The 20,148-nt window shown below is 41.4% G+C and overlaps 1 protein-coding gene across 1 annotated transcript in view; it reads right to left on the minus strand.

Moving 5' to 3' along the window:
- Positions 1–19,903, minus strand: part of TTLL6 (tubulin tyrosine ligase like 6) — a 60,361-nt gene extending 40,458 nt beyond the window's left edge. Inside the window, 7 exon segments of the mRNA XM_044675114.1 lie at positions 5,150–5,306; positions 6,474–6,604; positions 6,774–6,892; positions 9,172–9,212; positions 10,519–10,734; positions 12,027–12,107; positions 19,610–19,903. Of these exon segments, the coding sequence (XP_044531049.1) occupies positions 5,150–5,306; positions 6,474–6,604; positions 6,774–6,892; positions 9,172–9,212; positions 10,519–10,734; positions 12,027–12,107; positions 19,610–19,839 (975 nt within the window). The 5' untranslated portion in view covers positions 19,840–19,903.
- Positions 19,904–20,148: the final 245 nt, after the last annotated feature.

Here is a 20,148-nt window from a genome sequence, read left to right on the forward strand (position 1 = left end):
AAGGGAAGGGAAGGGAAGGGAAGGGAAGGGAAGGGAAGGGAAGGGAAGGGAAGGGAAGGGAAGGGAAGGGAAAGGAAGGGAAGGGAAGGGAAGGGAGAGTTGGAGATGCAAGGAAAGGGAGCATCTCAGGCATGTGGGACAGGTTGTATAAAAGGAAGGAGGAGATAAAATGTTATGTATAAAGAAAAGCAAGTAAAACTGTGGAATGAAGAATACAGGCACGCTGCTGTTCAGTCCTTTCAGTCAAATCCAACTCTTTATGATCCCATTTGGGGTTTTCTTGGCAAAGATAATGAAATGCTTCGATATTTTTTCTCCAGCTCTTTTTACAGATGAGAAAACTGAGGCAAACAGGGTTAAGTGACTTGCCCAGAGTCACACAGCTAGTTAAGTATCTGAGGCCATATTTGAACTCAGGTCTTCCTGACTCCAGGCCTAGCACTCTATCCACTAGACCAACTAGCTGTCACATAGGAAGGACAATCCAATACTGAGAAATATAGGTCATGGTCAGACTATGAAGGGCCTTAGATGGCAAACAAAGGAGGCTGAATTTTACACTAGATGACACAGAGGACCCCCTGAAATATACTACATGGCATGAGAATGGAACAGCCAGACCTGGGCTTTAAAAATATCGATATGCTATGTAGAACATGAATTAAAGAAGTCGGCTGGAGAGAAGAAGGTTCTTAATGCAAAGGACAAGAAGTCCAAGAGCATGGGATAGTGCGTACATTTTCAGATTTTTTCAATGTATTAATCAGTTTTGCTGATTTTTCTCCCCTCTTCTTTAAAATATATTATTTATTATATGGGATGACTTTCTGGGAAGGGGAAGAAATTGGGAAAATTTTTGATAATGTAAAAAAAAACAAAAAGTTATCTTTTTTTTAAAAGAAGGGTATTCCCATGCTGCAGAGAGATGCTGAGGGTCCCTGACCCATATGGGTGTGGAGATGAGAGATAGAATCATTACGATTGGTAACTGATGAGAGGTCAGAGTGAAAAGTGAAGCTCCAAAGTTGTAAACCCAATCATCTGGCAGAATGGTGGAGCCTTCAATAGACACAAAAAGGTTAGGAAGAGGAGTAAGTTTGGGGGAAAGGTAATGAGGTCCATTTTAGACATAAGGCTTTGAAATGAGTCTGGACTACCAAGGAAGCAGTTGGGGAGCTGGGGAAAGAGGCTGGGGCTGTGTATGTAGATCTGAGAGTCATCAATGCAGTAATGAGGACTGGATCCTAGAGAAGACAGGAAATGAGAGGGGAAGGGAGGGGAGATGATGAAAGAGCCCTGGGGTACACTTATACACAGGAGGCAATATACAGAGGTTGATTCAACAAAGGAAGTTGAGAAGTAGTGGGACAGGCAGAAGAAAAAAATAGGAGAGCTGTAGCAGGAAAACTTGGGGAAGAGAAAGAAGGAGGAAAAGTGTGAATAAGAAGTCAGGGAGAACAAGGACTGAGAAAAAGGTGGTGATTTAGCAGTTAAAGAGATCATTGGTTGGGGCTGCTAGGTAAAACGTGGTGAGTCTTCATACTGCTAGGTAAAATGTGGTGATAGAGCTTCAGGCCTGGAGTCAAGAGAGGACCTGGGTTCAAAATCTGATCTCAGACATTTCCTAGCTGTGTGACTCTGGGCAAGTCACTTAACCCCAACTGCTTAGCCCTTGCCACTATTCTGTCTGAGAATGGATATTTAGTAAGACAGAAGGTAAGGGTAAAATAAAACCAAACACAGATAACTTTGGAGATAACAGTTTTGATTGAGTGATGGGGTCAGAAGCCAGATTACAAGGGACTAAATAAGGAAGAAATAGAATCAAGTTGTGCTGATAACCTTCTGTAGGCAGCATTTGGTTATGAAAGGGAAGAGAGCCATAGTGTGGCAGTACAGGGTAGTATGGTATAATGGTTAGGCCACTGAACTTGGAATCGAGAACACCCAAGTTCAAATCCTGACCACCTCAGACATGTTGTAGTGGTGGGACCCTGAACAACACCCTTAACACCTCCCTAGGCCTCAGTTTCCTCATCTGTAAAACTGAGGATTGGAGATCTAACATCCCTTCCAACTATGATCCTAGAATGACAGTTTTAGGGGACGACCACAAGGGATTAGGTGCTGTCCTTTTATCTCACTTTTCCTCTTAGCTCTCAGTAATTAAAGAGAGATACAAAGGAAAGGGGAATAGATATGCACATCATTTTTGTTGGAGAAATTGAGAAAATCAAAGGAAATTAAAAGCATAAGAGTTTGATTTTAAAAAATTAATGGCATAGCTCAATATCCTCGGGAAATGAAGTGGGATGGGCACCCTGTCTCGTAGAATCAGAAGAGCGGAAGGGAATGAAAGCCTAAGTGTACCCTTTTGCCTCCAGGATGGGCTCTACCTAAAAGGCTCCATGGTGTGGACTCTCCTTGGGGCTTCTGCAACCTGAAACCTGTCGGGACCCCCCAGGTGCCAAAATAATGAACCAGGTTAGGAAAGACAGATTAAATTTGGACATGGGTATTTCAGCTTGTACTTGAAATGACCAGTCAGACTCACCACGTTGTCTGAAGTAGGATGAGAGTAGGAGGTCGTGGCAAACCGAGCGAGCCCTTCATTGTACACAAAGATCCTAAGAGGATCACAGGAAGTCACTAGCACATAAATCCGAAGGTCAAACTTGAATCCATCAATGATAAAAGGCTGAATGACAGGAGGGGACAGAAACCATGCAGGTGACTTGGGAGGAACTGCTGTTTTTTACTCTCAGTGCTGTTCTTGAAGGCTGACCAGGGCTGGAGGAGATCAGATGACCAGTGGCTTGCTCTCAGCCCAACTCCTAACTTCTGGGCAAGGTGTATAAGCTCAATGTTTGTCAGGGTATCTGTCTGTAAAATGGGATGCCTGTGGGGTAGGAAGGTGACTCAGGGGCATGCTAGGCCTGGAGATGGGAGGTCCTGGGTTCAAATCCAGCCTCAGAGACTTCTTAATTGTGAAATACTGGGCAAGTCGCTTAAACCCCCATTGCCTAGCTCTTACTGCTCTTCTGCCTTAGAATCATTCTAAGACAGAAGGAAAGGGTTGTGGTTTTTTTTTTTTTTTAATGGTATGCCTACCCACCTCACAAAGATTGCTGTGAGACTATGATGAACAAATAAGACCTTTGGGGTAAAAACTTTATGTACTAACACAGGGTACCATCATTCTTCAGTGCTTTTTCCCTCAAGAGGGTACCACAAAAAGAAGTGAAGGGAAGGGAAGAAAAACTAGTGTCTGACCCAGATTCTACTCCTAGGGTGGTATTCCAGTAAAATGATTGATGACAGCATAAGAAGATAACAATGTTTTCAAGTGACATTATCTGGGGATAACAAAAAATCTAGAGGCAGATTATATATGCCCAAAGGCAGGCCTTAGTTCGAATCTTCCCTCTAATGCTTAAAAGCTGTGTGACCTTGGACAAATCACTTAACTTCACTAGTTCTCAGTTTCCTCCATCAGTAGAAGGAGAGGATGGACTAGATAGCCTCTAAGGTACTTTATAGCCATAAATCTATGATCCCATGACTGGGGAATGGTTGAATAAAGTATGACATATAAATATAATGGAATATTATTCCAATACGAAAAATGACAAATAGGAAAAAAACCCAAAGAAATGTGAGAAGACAACTCGTGTAAAATGAAGAAAGCAAAGATAAAAGAACAATATACACAATAGCTTGTTCGGTTGATTCAGTCATGTCTGACTCTTCTTGGCCAAGATAAGGAATGGTTTGCCATTTTCTTCTCTCAGTTCATTTTATAGATGAGGAAATTGAGGCCAACAGGGTCCAGTGACTTGCCCAAGGTCACACAGCTGGTAAATGTCCAGGTGGATTTGAGCTCAGGCAGATGAGTCTTGCTGACTCGAGGCCCGGTGCTCTATCCATTGTGCCACCTAGCTTCCCTGCCTTACACAATGGTTACATCAATATAAGTAAGATCCACATGGAGTCAGCAGAACTCCAGCCAATTACAGTGATCAATGTTACTCTGAATGAGTGAAAACTGATAAAACTAAAGGCTCCATTCCTAAGACTCCTCCTTTTTATCCAGATGACTTGGACATGAAACCCAAATCTGTCACCTGCTACCAATCTGACGTTAAGCAGATTTATTTTACCTCTTACAGACCCCTCAGTATCCCCATCTGTAAAATGGGGGGGTTGTACAACATGGCCCATAAGGTCTCTTCCACCTCCGAATCTAGGATCCTGTGATTCAGTCTGTTAACAATTGATAAATTTGCCCTTTGGATACTGTACTTTGTAAGAGGGTGTGTTTAGGTGTGGGCTAGGAAATGTCTGATGTGTCAAAAAAAAGTGTCAATAATTTCCGTTTTAGGGGAGCTGAGTAGCTCAGCAGATTGAGAGCCAGGCACAGAAATGGGAGGTCCTGGGTTCAAATATGACTGCAAATACTTCCCAGCTGTGTGACCCTGAGCAAGTCACTTAACCCAGCCTAGCCCTTACCACTCTTCTGACCTTAAAAGGGTTTTTAAAATAATAATAATAATAATAATTTCCTTTTTTAAAAAGAAAAAATGGTCCCTGGCCATTCCTATTGAGAAAATTATAATTCTCCCTCTCTTGTCTATGTCACTGTCAGGTCTGTGAACTAGGGAGCTAATTATTCTTACTTCAGTGGAATGAGATTTATCAAAAAGAAAAGAAATTCTCTCACTAGGTGGCACAGTGACTAGAACACTAAGAGTTAGGAAGAAAGGACTTCTAATCCGACTAGACACTTAACTAATTTCTGCAGCCCTGGGTAAAATATTTCATAGCTCTGGGCCTCAGTTTCTTCATTGGTAAAATCAAAGGTTTAGACTCCAAAGTCTCTTCCAAATCTAAATTTATGATTCCATGAACTGTTTCCCCAGGTCTATCAATATAGGATTCCTCCCTCAGCCAGATTGACAGCGAGTGCTGTGTAAATATGAGAGATTCCTGGTTCTGAATCACGTACATGTGAACCTCCTTGGTACACTGAAAAAGTGGGTAAATGGTTCCAACTTAAATTCCCTAAAGCAAGGTCTTCTTCCACATATGGTAAAAGGGAAATCAAACAATAAGGACACATCGAGCAATAAATAACCATAATAAAAATTACCTTTGAAATATAGAGCTGGCAGATCATATCCTCTCCTGGTTTGATATCTCTTACAGACCGCGTAACAAATATACCTTTTCCTTGGCAGCCAGAGTCTGGCTTACAGATAAAAGTCTTATATTTTTTTGACCTGCTATAATTCTGCAAATCACCCCAACTACCAGAGGGAGAGAAGAAATAGAAAATAAAGACATTAGTTGGAGACAAAGCACAAACTAAGGCTAACTCTTTATTGAAAAACAAAACAGGCAAAGACCATAGAATGACTTTGAAAAGATAATAATAATAATAATATAATCAATAACATTTATAGAGCACTTGAAGGGGTTACAAAATGCTTGATATCCATTATAAATTATATTCCCTCCTCTTAAGCAAACAGGAAAAGGCTCCTGGGTTTAAAGTGAATAATAGTTAGCTTTTATTTTTTTTTAAACCCTTACTTTCTGTCTTAGTAACAACTTAAGACTGAAAAGCAAGGCCTATGCAAATGGGATTAAGTGATTTACCCAGGGTCACACAGCTAGAAAGTGTCTGAGGCCAGATTTAACCTGGCCTTACTCCTATAATCTCATATTTCTAGTCTCATTATATATTACTCTATTTCAAACTCTCTGCTTGAACCGAACATGCCTTCTTATTGGTCTTCACACACAATATTCCTTCTCCAATCTGCCTTTATATTGGCTGTCCCCCCGTGCTGGAAAACACTCTCCTCTTGCCTCTGCCTCTTGGAATCCATGGCTTCCTTTGAAACTACACAATAGCAGGTGCAATGCAATGATTAAAAAAAAAAAAGGCTTTCTGGGGCTAATAGGAGGTTCAGTGGATTGGGAGGCAGCCCCAGAGACAGGAGACCCCGGGTTCAAATCTGGCCTCAAACAATTCCTGGCTGTGTGTCCCTGGACAAATCATTTAACTTCAATTGCCCAGCATTTGTATTAATTTTTGTATTAATAATGGTATTAATAAATAATCATATTAATTTCCTTTCATTCTAAGATGGAATGTAAAAGCTTAAGGGAAAAAAAAAAAAGACAGTCCATAGGCTGGCCTTTCCTAGATCCTCCAGTTGCCTTCCCCACCAAGATTACATCATATCTGCTTTGCACAGGTTTTGTTTACACCTACATATGTGAAAGTTGTCTCCACCATTAAAATATAAGCACTATGAGGGCAAGAAGTAGTCCCTCCTTGTCTTTGTGCCCCTATAGCATAGCACAGTGCCAATAAGCACTTGCTGATTGACTTGCCAATTAACTAAAAAGGTGAAAGATAGGGAGACTAAAATAAAATAGGAAAGGAAGCCCAAAGAGAAACTTACTCTGCAGGAAGACACCAAGTTCTAGGGAAAAAATGGAATTCTTTGGGGAAAAGCTTTATCATACGACTCATATTCCTGGCCAGCAGGTCCTTTCGGCAGATTTCACTCATTCCAGGGAAATGGTTGATCTTCTGCAAAGAAAGCTAGAAGGCATGAGCTCCAACCTCAACCCCAAGGAGGAAATGAAAGCACCCACCAAGAATCAGTTTTCATAGTCCTCCTGGCTAGGGGATGACAGATCTCCTCCGCTCTCCCAAGTAGAAGCTTCCCCAACACTGAGGACCATTCACGCCCCAGTACCTGGTAACATTTCATTTCCATTACTCGATCAAGGGAGACGGAGAAATCTGTCCAATAAAGGGTCCAATCATCATGGTCTCCTCCTTCACGTAAGCCATAGAGCCGGGCAGCCCGACGAACTGCATTAGACACACAGAAGAGAGTGTCAGACCATGAAGCAGAACAGGAGACCTACATCATGCCTGGTAAGCTAAGCTAAGCACTGCCTGCTCCCCATTCTTGGAGCCACTCTTTCCCTTGCATAGAACTGGCCAGCTGTTGGCTGTTGTTCTTCATACAGGAAGAGGACCAAAATGACATCACTGTGTCGGGGCACCCAACTGTGGCTGGTCAAACAGATCCAAGCTCTGAAGGCTGAACCACAGGTCAGGGACAACGAGCCCGTGTGAACATTTTGGATGGAGATGTCTCCAAATTTGTGCATCTCCCATTTCTTTTGAGTTAATGCAGTTCTACCTCTCCCAGGGAGTAGAGTTTGAATGTTTGGTGGTTCAGCTCAGGGCCTGTTATCTGGTGCTTTCTTTGATGTGGGCTCGCTGGACTGTCCTTTGCCAGGGTCTCCTCCCATGTCTCACCACCAATAGCAAAGTTCTTCAGAGAGACCTTGAGAGCATCCTGGCATTGGTTCTTCTGACCTCTATGTGAGGGCTTGCTTTGTGCAAATTCTCCATAAGATGTATCTCTTAGGTAAATGTGTGTTTGGTTAATGTCTATTAGATAATAATAATATAATATTCTGAAGACCACCTGACAAGATAACAGACCCTGAGCTGAACGGCAGCATTCAAACTCTACTGCAAAGAGGCAATGCTGATGGCCTGGCCATGCTGCTTGAATGCCAAGCACGTTTGCTTAAAAAGACTATTTTATGGGACAGGCACCATCACAGAGAAGGACATGGGATGGGTAGAATACTACTGAAGAACACAGCATATGTGGTTTATTTGCAGCAAACTTCACCCTAAATTTATGGTTCCTCTTTGCTACAGAGAGCAAACCGAACTGTTTCCAAATACTATTAGTTTACTGAACACTTGGAAAATGCAGATTAATTGTGGTTCAATGGAAAGAGCCTTGGACTTGCTATCAAGAAAACCTTGATTCCAATCCTGAGTATGTCACAAAGTATCTATATGAGGGACAGCTAGGTAGAACACCAGGCCTAGAATCAGGAGGACCTGAATTCAAATCTGACCAATTTCCTACCTGTGTGACTCTGGGCAAGTCATGTAACCCCAAGTGCCTAGCCCTTACCTGCTCTCCTCCTTTGGAACTAATACTTAGTATTGATTCTAAGACAGAAGATAAGGGTTTCTGGTTCTGTTTTGTTTTTTTAGGAAGTAACATTCTTTTTTTTAACCAATTTTATGTAGTAGCACATTTCCACATCAGTTTTCTGAAGTTAAATGATCCAAATTGTCTCCCTCCCTTCTTCCCTTCTCTCTCCCAGAGCTGGCAAGCAATTCAACCTGAGTTATACAAGATCAGGGGTTTAAAAAAGAACTGTGACTCTAGGCAAATAGTTTAACATCTTTGGGCCTGAGTTTCCTTATCTGTAAAATAAAGGGATTGAACTAGATCAGTGATGGGCAAACTAGGTCCGCAGGCCAGGTGTGGCCCCCTGAAATGTTCTATCCGGCCTAATGACAGTTATTCCTAATCTGAGGAATACAGTGAGTAGGATACAATACAATGAAACTTTGAAAAGAGTTGCCTTAGAAACAGACTGACAGATGAGCATTTCCTTTCCTTTGGCCCCCTCTTTAAAAAGTTTGCCCATCACTGGACTAGATAATTGCCAAGTCCCTTCCAGATTTAGATTTTTGATCCTAAACCTGAGCAAAACTTAATTAGGATTTTTGGAACTTAAAATGTAACTAAAAATTAATTTAAAAAACTTAATTAGGATGGCAAAATGTCTGGGGGAAAATATTTCCATATTTACAACAGTATATTGTTATTAATTTCTGGATTATGGAACTGCTTCTAGATTAGCTCTGTTCCTACTTTCAGTGAATCAAGGCAGAGGTAAAGAACCACCGAATGGGACACACAAGGGTGACAAAAGCTTCCTCTCTAACCTTCATGGTCATGACTGCCACCTCACCACCACCTATCCCTCAGAGATGCTGTCCATACAGATGACATGATAGCTAGGAATATCAAAGTATATATAGAACATGTATATTCTTGGTCTCACTTGTTGGAAACCAGGAAACCTAGGTAACTGAATTTCTAGTCCTCTGGTCATATAAACTCAGATTATGAGAAGGGAAGCATAGGATTTGGAGTTCCTTCCTTGAATCCTTTAAGGACACATAATGATGTAATCTTTCTCCTTCCAAGGAATCCAATGGCTCACCAACTAAACTGTGTTCCCCAGACACAAAATGCTCACCACTATCATATCGGCAGCTGGATAGATTAATCACCAATCATCTGGAAAAGAGAAAAAAGAAAGCAGCAAGACAGAGACAGAGAAACCGAAAAGGACCACAGGATGGCTGGACCCACAAATCTGCAAGCTATATCAGAAAATACTCCATCTGTGGTTGGGAGGAAGGAGGCTCCTTGAAATCTGAGTTCTCAGGGCAACCTGATCCCTTAACATACTGAAACTAGTTTTCCCAATTTCCACTGCAGGGTATTATTCCCCAGGCCCAAAAAGGGTACAGCTATTATAAGAATATGTGCCATAAAGGTATAATTATCTGGTCCATTAGGTGGAAATTTATGTTATATCTGTGGCAAATCCTGCCTCTATTTTCTGTTATGTATTATCAATGTTATTTTGTAGAAAGGTAGGAACTAGAACTAAAGATCTTTTAAAGATGTTTAAATTTTAAATTTTATTCAAATTTTAATTTTAAATTTAAATTATTAATAATTAGTCATTTAAATTTTAAAATATTTAATTGCTTCCCCTTTTTGTCCCATGGCCCTAAAGAACAGAGGTGAGTCAGAAAGAATCCAAGCTTAGGGAAAGGCCAGCTCCATTGCCTAAATGGAGAAGGGGAGCACAGAAGAGCTAGAGTCAGATTCAGTAATCTAGATATTTTCAGAGTACACCTTTATGATTTTGTTCCAAATGTTCTGAAAACAGGCAGCATTTAATATTCACAAAAAATTACAAAAGAAAAAAATCCACTTTTTAACAGTAAATAGAAATGGTTTGGAGGATTAGCTCTGGTTTAGATTCTCAAAACCAGAGATGTCAAACACTGCCCCACTCTAGAGAATAGCAGGAACCATTTTAATGTAATGGGGAAACATTTAACAAACACATAAAAATACTTCAGAATGTAAATAATGTGAATATGTGGTTTTCTAAGCCCAAGATACCTCCACAGGGATCTAATTTAGTGGCTCTCACTTCTGTCTGAGTTTGATGCCACTGCTCATCTTCATTAAAGCAAATACTTGAGAGGTTTGGGCTTAAAAAAAAAAAAAAACAACCTTACTTTTTATCTTCATAACAACTCCAAGACAGCAAGGGCTAAGCAAATGGCCTGGCTTTCTATCTATCCTCTGAGCCACCTAACTGCCCCTTCAAGAGGCTTTTATACTTACATAAAAGCCAAGGTTGTCTCCCAACTCCCCTCTCTGTATGCTCCCTCTTTATAATGGGCAGGTGCTCTCCCAAGAGTCTAAGCTTCACAAGGCCTCCCTAGTTCTCTGTGTTCCTAAGGCTCTAGTCTCCTCGGTGTACCCTCCCCTCTCCCACTTTCCAACCTCCATTTCTAACCTTTTTTTCTTCTTCTTCTTATAATGACGCTGCGAACAGTTCTTCAAGGATACCATGGTATCTTTCTTCAAGGATAACACATTATCTTTCTCAACAAAAGCCAGAGTAATATGCCTTCTTGCTTGTTCATCTCCAGAAATATCCTCCCTCTCATCTGACTCTCCCAACTCCACTTCTTCCAAAGCCAAGAATTGTGGCATCTCTGGGGATGGAGTTCTGGGAAAAGAACAAGAGAGGGGCTGCTCGAAAGATAGAGAGCAGTTACATGAACCCACCTCCAGAGGGACCCTCGTCCTTACTCATTGAGGAGACAATAGTGCCCCTAATAACAAAGCAAAGTGTTTATAAATCTCCAACCTACTCTGCTGCTGGTGTGCGCTCAAGGTGGGGACTGATTCCTGCTTTTGCTTCTGACTATGGCCTTGGGGAGTTGGCCAACCAACCCCAGACCTGGCTGTTCTCTCCTGTGTCTCTGAAGAGTAGGATGAAACCTTCCAGTACACAGTAGCAGCAAATAAACAAGCTCTCCTTATTAGGCAGAGGATGTGCCAAGGAAGCTATTACAGCTCTGTGCCCTATCAGGTGAGGGAGTCATTCCCAAAGGGTACAATTAGGTGTTTTGAGAAAATCTGCTAACTTTGTAAAGCCTGAAAGTGACCACTAAGAGAGTGAATAGGGTGCTGGCTTAAAAATGAATGCTACCTGCCTGCATAAAGCCTACCCCTAATAGCATCTATAATAAATTTATATATTCAGTCTTGCTCCATTCATCTCTAAGACTTCTGGCATTTCTCCCTATGCTTTGCTTTAGAGTCCTTGTGATGAGTGTATAGCCAACTTCTGAGAATCTCCCAGTACCAGGCCTTACTCTCCCTGCCCCAAAATTTTTGGACAGATTGTCCTACCACTGTACAACTTCCCACCAAATTCCTGAATCTCCACCTCCTCCAATCTCAGTGTTCGTAAATGTGCTCAGGCACACATACACATACATACACACAAGCACACACGTGTACACACACACACACACCCCTTATATCACAGTTTGAGTCTAATCCAAGTAGCTTTCCTGAACCAGTCCCATCCATTCCCTAAACAAGCCAACATAATCTCCAACCTTTATCTCTAGAACACCTTATCAAATATTAATCATGAATTTAACTGATCCTATCTTGTTTTGCCTTGTGTTCCCAATTATACTTGAGTTCTTCTGGAGAGGGTATGTATCTATTCTTCCAATACTTACCATGCATAGCCCTTAAATATGTGTAACTTGCTCAACAATATTTATGCTCCCTGTCATTAGGCTTCCTACATTCTTAGATCCACGGGCAGGTTTAAAATCGAGGCTCTCTCACCAATCTTTGTCACTACTCTCTCACCACTTTCCTGATCTCTCTACTCTAACCCTATAGCTCCAGTATAATCTTTCCCCTAACCTCTTCCCAGCATCCACTCCAGTATATATATTCTGGTCCCTACATCATTTACCGCCACTCTGTGCTTACCCTCTTTCCTCTTCTTCCAGGGCAGACACCCTTGAATCAAATTTGGGGGTCTCTTTTACATTCCCTTCCCTCTTCAAACACCTGCAATGGCAGATTTTATTAATAATCCCTTATATTTGAAAATATTTTATACCCATCAATGAATTTTCATATACATTTTTATCTTACTTTATAAAATTAACTCAATTCAATGAACTTTTATTTACTAACCACCTCTTACATGCCAAGCAAAATGCAAGATCAGAGTTGAAAGAGCCCTTAGAAGTCATCTAATCCAACTCTCTTTTTTTTTTTAAGATGAGAAAACTGAGTTGGGGGGGGGAGGTGGAGTTTGAGTGATTTGGTCAAGGTCACACAGGAAATATAGGGCAGACCCAGGATATGAACCCAGGACATAGGGCTCCAAGACCAAGATACTGCTTCTGGAGTTGCTGGAAGGAGGCAACACTGAGATGAGACAGAGTCTCTGATCTCATGAAGTCTCACTTTGTCTAAGAGCTCCTCACAACCACCCTGTGACAGAGGACAGGAATGGAAGAGGGCAGATTGGATTTCTCTTGGAAAATAAAGCTGTTGCTTATGAGGACTGGTACCTACACCAAAAACAGCTTGGACAGTCTTGACCATTCAAACTAGTAACTTGAACAAATAACCTGACAGATAAAAGTGAAGTCTCACAGGCCATAGGACAATATAATCCTACAACCACAGATTTGGAGGTGAAAATTTCTTTATTCTTATCCCTTTATGGACATGGAAATTGAGGCTCAAGAGAGGTTAAATGACAAGTGCAAAGTCACACTAGTGGAGCCAGAGCTGGAACTGGAACCCAAGACCTCTGGTTCAAACAGCCAATCCTCAGGTCCTCTCTATGACCAGGTCAATTCTAAAGCACATTCAAAAAGAAGAGAAAAGAAGAAATCTTTACTCTGCCTTACTCTCTTGTATACCTTGAGCTCCACTCAGTGCTAGGAGCCAATGTTTACCAAGTCCTCAAGGAGAGGCTCTGTTTACCTAAAGGTTAATGCTAACCTGAGGTAAGGAAGGTGACTCTTCATGTGCTTTCTATCTTCCTACTATCCTACTATTTCCTTGGGTTTTTTCTCTCATTCTTGTCTGTTATCACCTGCCTTTCTTTGGCTTCCACAGCCACAGAATGTCTTATCCTTGGTACTACTGGTTTCCATAGGCACACAATGTCTCCCTTGTGTGTAACATATACTACTGACCAAGTATGCTGCTGAAATCCACTTTGGGCTCACAGAAGAATCTCAAGAGATCACCTGATCCAGTGTCTGAATGAGATAAAAAGATAATTCTCTTTCCTCTTTTTAATTCAACTAGAATTCATTTAACATCTACTATGTGTCCGGTACGAAGATCTGAAGACAAAAATGGGGCTAAACAAAGATATATTCCTACCTCTTCTTATCTCACAAAACAAGTACTTTAGTCTTGCCCAAGAGAATCATAGATTTAGACTGGGAGTAACCTCAGAAATCATCTAGTCCACAGCACTCTCACATTTTATAGATAAACTAATAGGCCCAAAATATGTTGTCCAAGATCACATATCTAAGGGGTAGAACCAAGACCCGAATGAGGATTGTCTAACTCTCAATCCAGTGCTGTTTAGACACTGATCTAGAACCTTCCTGACTACATGAAATTAGGATGCTTCCTGTGTCTTATTCTGCTTTATATTCACTAATTCAACAAACACTTATTAAAAGTACTAGGTGCAATGAACCTAGATGGCAAAGTAGATAGAGCACTTGGCTTGAAGTCAGAAAGACTCATTTTCCTGACTTCAAATCTTGCCTCCAACACTTACGTTGTGTGACCCTAGGTAAGCCAATTCTGTTGGCCTTGGTTTCCTCATCTGTCAAATGAGCTGAAGAAGGAAATGGCAAACTACTCTAATATCTTTGCCAAGAAAATCCCAAGTGGAGTCAGGAAGTCAGACATGACTGAAATGACCACACAATGGCAGGTGCAATGCAATGATTAAAAAAAAAAAAGAGTTTTCTAGAGTAGCTAGGAGCTCAGTATCAGTATTCAAATCTGGCCTCAGATACTTCCTAGCTGTGTGACCCTGGACAAGTCACTTAACCCCAGTTTCCTAACCCTTATCACTCTTCTGCCTTGATTAATTCTAGGTATTAATTCTAAGACAGAAGGTAAGAGGTTTTTTTTTTCAAATTTAAAACAGCTTTCCATCTATTGGGAGAGACAGGTACCACCAGTACATGTAATCCAAATTAGAATATGAGGGGGAGTGTTTAAACACCCCTATTTCTCCCCTCCCCCTACTATTAACATAAGGACCATTCTTAGAGAGGTAAATGGAGAGTTTAGAGTAAATCCTACTATATGCTATCACCAAGTACATTTATTCCAGGTGGAATCTGGTCCAAAGAAGTAGCCTTGATGGGGAAAAAACAAGGGGATATCACAAGAGGGCAATATGATTGGGGGGCAGGGATAATATATGGGAAAGACAGAGGTGAAGGCCTGTCATGTTAACTATTTTAATGGTCTACTACAGTCCTTATATCAGGCAACTGCCAAAGTGATATTCTTAAAGCAGCAGGTCTGAGCATGTCATTTCTTGTCCCCCGCAACTATCCCCTATCTCTCTTATTTAAAAAGCTTCAGTGGCTCCAGGATAAACTACAAATACATTTAGCTTTCAAAGACAAACAAACCTACTTGCCCATACCACAACATTCCATCTCTCGACTCAGGACTGCCCACAAGACTGGAATGTTCTCCTTCTTTATTGCTACCTCTTGAAATCTCTAATTTCTCTCCAAGTTCAGCTTAAGTCACCTACTTAAACCAAGGAGTCTTTCCCCATCCCCTCAGTGGTCAGGGCTCCTCTCCTCACTGAAATTACTTCATATACATTTAGCATTTACTTATCTGTGTGCATGACATGGGCCTCCCATTGAGAGAGTAACGATTAGATTGTGATTTTTGTCTAAACTCAGGGCCTGGTATTGTGCTTAGCACTTAAAAAATGTTTGTTAGTGGACAGCCAGATGGAGAGATCCAGGTCTGGAGAAGGTGGGGAGGGTTGGGGTCCTGGTTCAAACCTGGCCTCAGATATTTCCTAGCTGTGTGAATCTGGACAAGTTACTTAACTCCTGTTGCCTAAACCCTACCACTTTTCTGCCTTTGAACCAATATATGGCATTGATTCTAGGACAGAAGGTAAGGATTTTTAAAAATAGATAAATGTTTGCTGAATTCAATTAATGAATAGATTTGATTTGATTAGTCCTCTATCCTCCAAAATCTTCAGGGCTACCCAGTGTCTTACTAGAGGAAAAATCAATGCCTTAGACTAATTAATAATTGAGGTCCTCAATAATATGGGTCCAACCCACCATTCTCAGCTTTGCTCCCCTTTGGGTACCTTTATTCAACCCAACTAAGGTCAGCTTTACCTGATATCTTTGTTTGTTTGTTTGTTTGTTTGTTTTCATACAAGGGTATCATATGAACACAAAGTAGGGTTTTTCTTAGTATACTTAGAAAAACTTCCAAAGATTTCACACATAATGACTTATAAGGTCCCTTTGATTTTTTTTTAGGAGATGGTGGATATGAAGAGTTAATAAGAGGGTAACCAGGATCCAGCATATAACTGCATCACCTTATGGTAAATATAGTCCGTCCAAAGGGAGAACTCATGTTCTACTGTTATAGAAAAGGGTCCATGAGTACATCTTTAGACACAAATGCCCATAAACCCATGGAGACTCATTACAAGATTCATGGAAGAAGAAAAGCAAATCCTGTTAGATGTGTCACCAGTGAATAGTCACCACAGCAGCCAAACAGAGATATATTCAAGTTTGTTTTGGTAACTCAAAGGCTGTTTGGGGCTCAACTTTCCAAGGGGACCAATCAATCCCCTCATTCACCTAGGATAATAACAAACCCAATCCCAGTGATTTCCTTCATTTTAACAAGGTGCTAATGAGACTGTGGTCACTAGCTTATTCTTCCTAAAAGAATGCATTTGTTTTCTTCATGACCATGTGCTAAGGGGCTCTAAAATCCTGACCAACTATCTTGAAAATGCCTCCAAAAAGGATGTGAATGACTATGGGATGGGGCTTCTAGATGGCATGACTGATAGAGCACCAGGCCTGGAGTAGGTGGGGATCTGGGTTCAAATCCAACCTCATACACGTCCTAGCTGTGTGGCCTTGGGTAAGTCACTTATAACCCCATTTGCCTTCTTTCTCTTCTGTCTTAGAGATGTTCCCAAGAAAAAAAGTAACTGGAGCTGGAACAGACAAACCCTTCACCATCACTTGAAGAACAATCTAAAAATATAAATCCCACTTACTAAGGCTCATTTCCATATCTAAAGAAAGACACATTATTATGATCTTCGTATAGCCACCCTAGATATATGTAGGGTTGGGGAGATCCAACTAAGTAAAAAAATATTTAGCACTTTCAAAATGAATATGGATGTTCTATGAACAAAAAAAGGTATCAATTTCTTGGTGGTTCCAAGAAGGAAGGTTATGAGGAAACTGATTAACTGTCACAATTCCTATTTCAAACTTTATCAGGCAGCTGGATGGCATCATAAAAAGAGTTTACTATGCCATCCACAAAATAACTAACTTTGAAGAAAGATCTGACTTCAAATCCTGCTTCAAGACACTACCTGTGGAGTTATCCTCCATGGTAGAAAGGCTTCACTCCACATGCATGTTCAACTTTCCTCTCAATAAATCCCTCTGATTTTGAAACAAACAAAAACAAAGACACTAGCTGTGTGACCAACCTCTGTCTGCCTCAGTTTCCTTATCTGTAAAATTGGGATAATAACTGCCCCTACCTCCAAAGCATTGGCCATGAGGATCCAACAAAATAACCTTATAGTGTTATATAAATACTACTATTATTATAGTCCCCATTTTTTTGTCACTTCCAAAGTGGGGATTTCTTTTCTTTCAGGCTGCAGGCGTAACAAATATAGGAAAGCCTATGTCCATCTATCCTGCCATTTTTCTCTTTGCATCACCTGCTCAAACAGGACAATTCTTTGTGTCTTGCATTTTAGTGCCTATTCCTGATTTTCCCCTCTCCTCCTTTAAACCTCTTAACATGTGAAGTCAGTCTAACATCCTTTAACCCAGCAATATATACTTTGGAAATCAATAAACATTTCTTAACCTACTACATACATGCCAGGCACTGTTCTAGGCAATAGGCATGATTCAACATTAAAGGGTCCCTGCCCCTAAGGAGATTACATTCTAAGAAGGGAGGCAGCCTTCCTTATTTAGATACAGGCAATGCAGCAGACTTGGGAGTCACTAAGTGCAAAAGGCAGGAATGGAAGATCTTGTGTACAGAATATCAAGAAGGCAGATTTAGCTACAATGGAATGATTGGAGGATTCTAATGTATAATCATAATCAGACTAAAATATGGCCTTAGTGGATAGCAAACAGGGGCCTATAAAATCAGAATCTAACTCGTAATTTGGGCTCACTGTAATAGTCACTAAATAATTGGATCCTTTCTATGCCAATTTCTCTTCCCTATACCCCTTCAAAAAAGTTAGGGCACAAAAACTATAAAAATTTTAACTTTAATCTGTCTCTTATCACAGGGTTACAAAAGGACTGATGAGGCCACAGCTGGAAAGTGTTTTTAAGTTGTTTTTTTTTTTTAAAGCAGTTGCAATATATGAAACAACAGATGCCAGGAGACCAAGATGAACCTCAGTCCTGGGAGTTTGTAACTCCTTGGGTTCTATTTCTGGTCCTTCCACTAGTTCAGCAGGAGGCCTGGAACAATCCTCTGTAAAATTGGAAACCAGCAACATGGGGAGGATTAAGTAATTGCTTAAATGCTTTGCCAATATAAAGTGCTTATTAATAATACTGCCACCCACCAAGAGCAATAATAATACTGCTGGGTGGTTCAGGGTCCATCTTTTTATCCTGTGGATGGATATATTAGAGAATTCTTCAGGTACGGCTGAAAAATGTAACTGCTGGGCTGTAATTCTATACTGGAGCATCCAACTGCAGGGTTTCTAAGTGCCATTTTCTCCATGAGGTCTTTTCTGATACCCCCAATAAACAATCTTGTATTTATATATATGTACCCATAGAATGGAGGCTCCTTGAAGGCAGGAACTGTTTCATTATTGTCTTTGCATATCCAGTCTTGCAATCAGCATAGACTTTTTAAATTTATTTAAAATATTTTTCCATGGTTACATGATTCTTTCCCACCTCTCTTCCTTCCCCCTTCCCAGAACTGATAAGCAATTCCACAGGGTTATACATATGTCATTGTTCAAAACCAATTTCCATATTATTCATATTTGCAATAGAGTGATCTTTTAACACCAAAACCCCAATCATATCCCCATCGAATCAGGTGATCAATCATATGTTTTTCTTCTTCATTTCTGCTCCCACAGTTTTTTCTCTGGATGTGGACAGCATTTTTTCTCATAAGTCCCTTGGGATTGTCCTGGATCATTGCATCGTTACTAGTAGAAAAGTCTGTCACATTCAATTCAATCAGCATAAACTTAATAGACCCTTGCTGATAAAGTTTTAAGATTTTAAGATACCTCATTTGACCTCCTCAGCCTCAGTTCCACCCACACCACTGCCACTCCCCAGGTAGTTGGTGTTAAGTGACTTGCTCACACACAGCTAGGAAGTGTCTAGGGCCATATTTGAACCCAAGACCTCTCTCATCTCTCAGCCTAGCTCTCAATCCACTAAATCACTTAGCTGCTACCCTCCCCAGTCTTAATTTCCTCCATTACATATGATCATTTCTAGGGTTCCTTTTAGTTTTCTGGTGCTGTGTCCAACTTTGCTCTCCATAACGCCTGGAGGTTTTATAAGTTCAGTATCCAGCAAGCTTTCATAGTAGCACTAAGAAATTTGCCCCATTGTGAGAAACTGTCACATTAACAAGGGAGGAGTACTGGAGAGGGTTTAAAAGTTTCTGCTAAAAAAACCAAGACAGATTTTTGGTGCAAAGAGGTCCCTGAAGATAGAAGTAATTTAAGCCTCTTGAACCCTGGGTACCAGGAGCCCCATTCTGTATTAGAATCGAAGGATTTGGGAAGCCAAGTAAAGAAGCTAGAGAAAGTTATACAGAGGGAGCAAAGGTTCAAGGTTATCATAGCTCTAGGATTGGAAGAGCCTTTCTCATTTTACAGATGGGGAACTGAGACTCAGAGAAGGGGTGAGGATAGGGTCAAGAAAGGGTATATGTGGGGAGGAAGACAAGCAGGAAAGTTGCTTTAAAAGAATAAGGGTGGAGAGCTGAGTAGGGGTACGTGAAGTGGGAGCAGGATTTAAAAGTTAGTGGAAGAAATCAGGAGGGAGACTGGTGAGTGTAGGAGTACGTTTCCTATGTGAGGGGTGTGGTATGCAAAGGGGCGGGCTGCACGAAGTCTCGGGGCTCGTAGAGAGCTAGGAGGACGCAAAATCAGGCCTTGGTGGAACTGGGGCGCGGTGGCCTGCAGCCGGGATATCCGGGGGAGGAGAAGGGTGGGCGGTGGGCATTCTTACCCGTGGATCCTCTTGCCCCCGCTCGCCCCCATTCTGCTTTCCCTATCACTCTCAGTCAAAGCGGACGTAGCCTCCTCTTGCTCCCAAGCCTTAGGCTTCAGGTCATCCTTGCCGCAGTGACCCATCGCCAGTAACACTCTGCGGTTACCCCAGCTTTTGGTGGGCCGGAGCTTGGTTTTTGCACGCGCCAGATTTCGGGACTTCGATTGGCCCTTTCTTTTGATAGCCATTCCCGCCCTCCTGAGTAAATTAACCGCCCTCTTTTTCCCATTGAGGAGAGGCCGAGGGTTGTCCCTGGCGACGCCAGGACGCCGAGCCCTCGAGAGGAAGCGCGAGTAAAAGAAGAATCGACCCCCGCGCCATTCGCATGCTTGGGGACCCAAGAAACCAGGCGCGCAAGCGCAAGCACAAGTCCGGCTAAGCGAACTGGGACGGAAATTCCGAGCCAGGTTTGGCGATCAGCCAATCAGCGTTTCCGAACTGGAATATTCAGATATCCCGCCCTCGGGAAGAGTAAATAAATTTCTAGCCTCGTACAC

Source organism: Gracilinanus agilis, chromosome 4 (assembly GCF_016433145.1).
Source record: "Gracilinanus agilis isolate LMUSP501 chromosome 4, AgileGrace, whole genome shotgun sequence".
NCBI lineage: Eukaryota > Metazoa > Chordata > Mammalia > Didelphimorphia > Didelphidae > Gracilinanus > Gracilinanus agilis.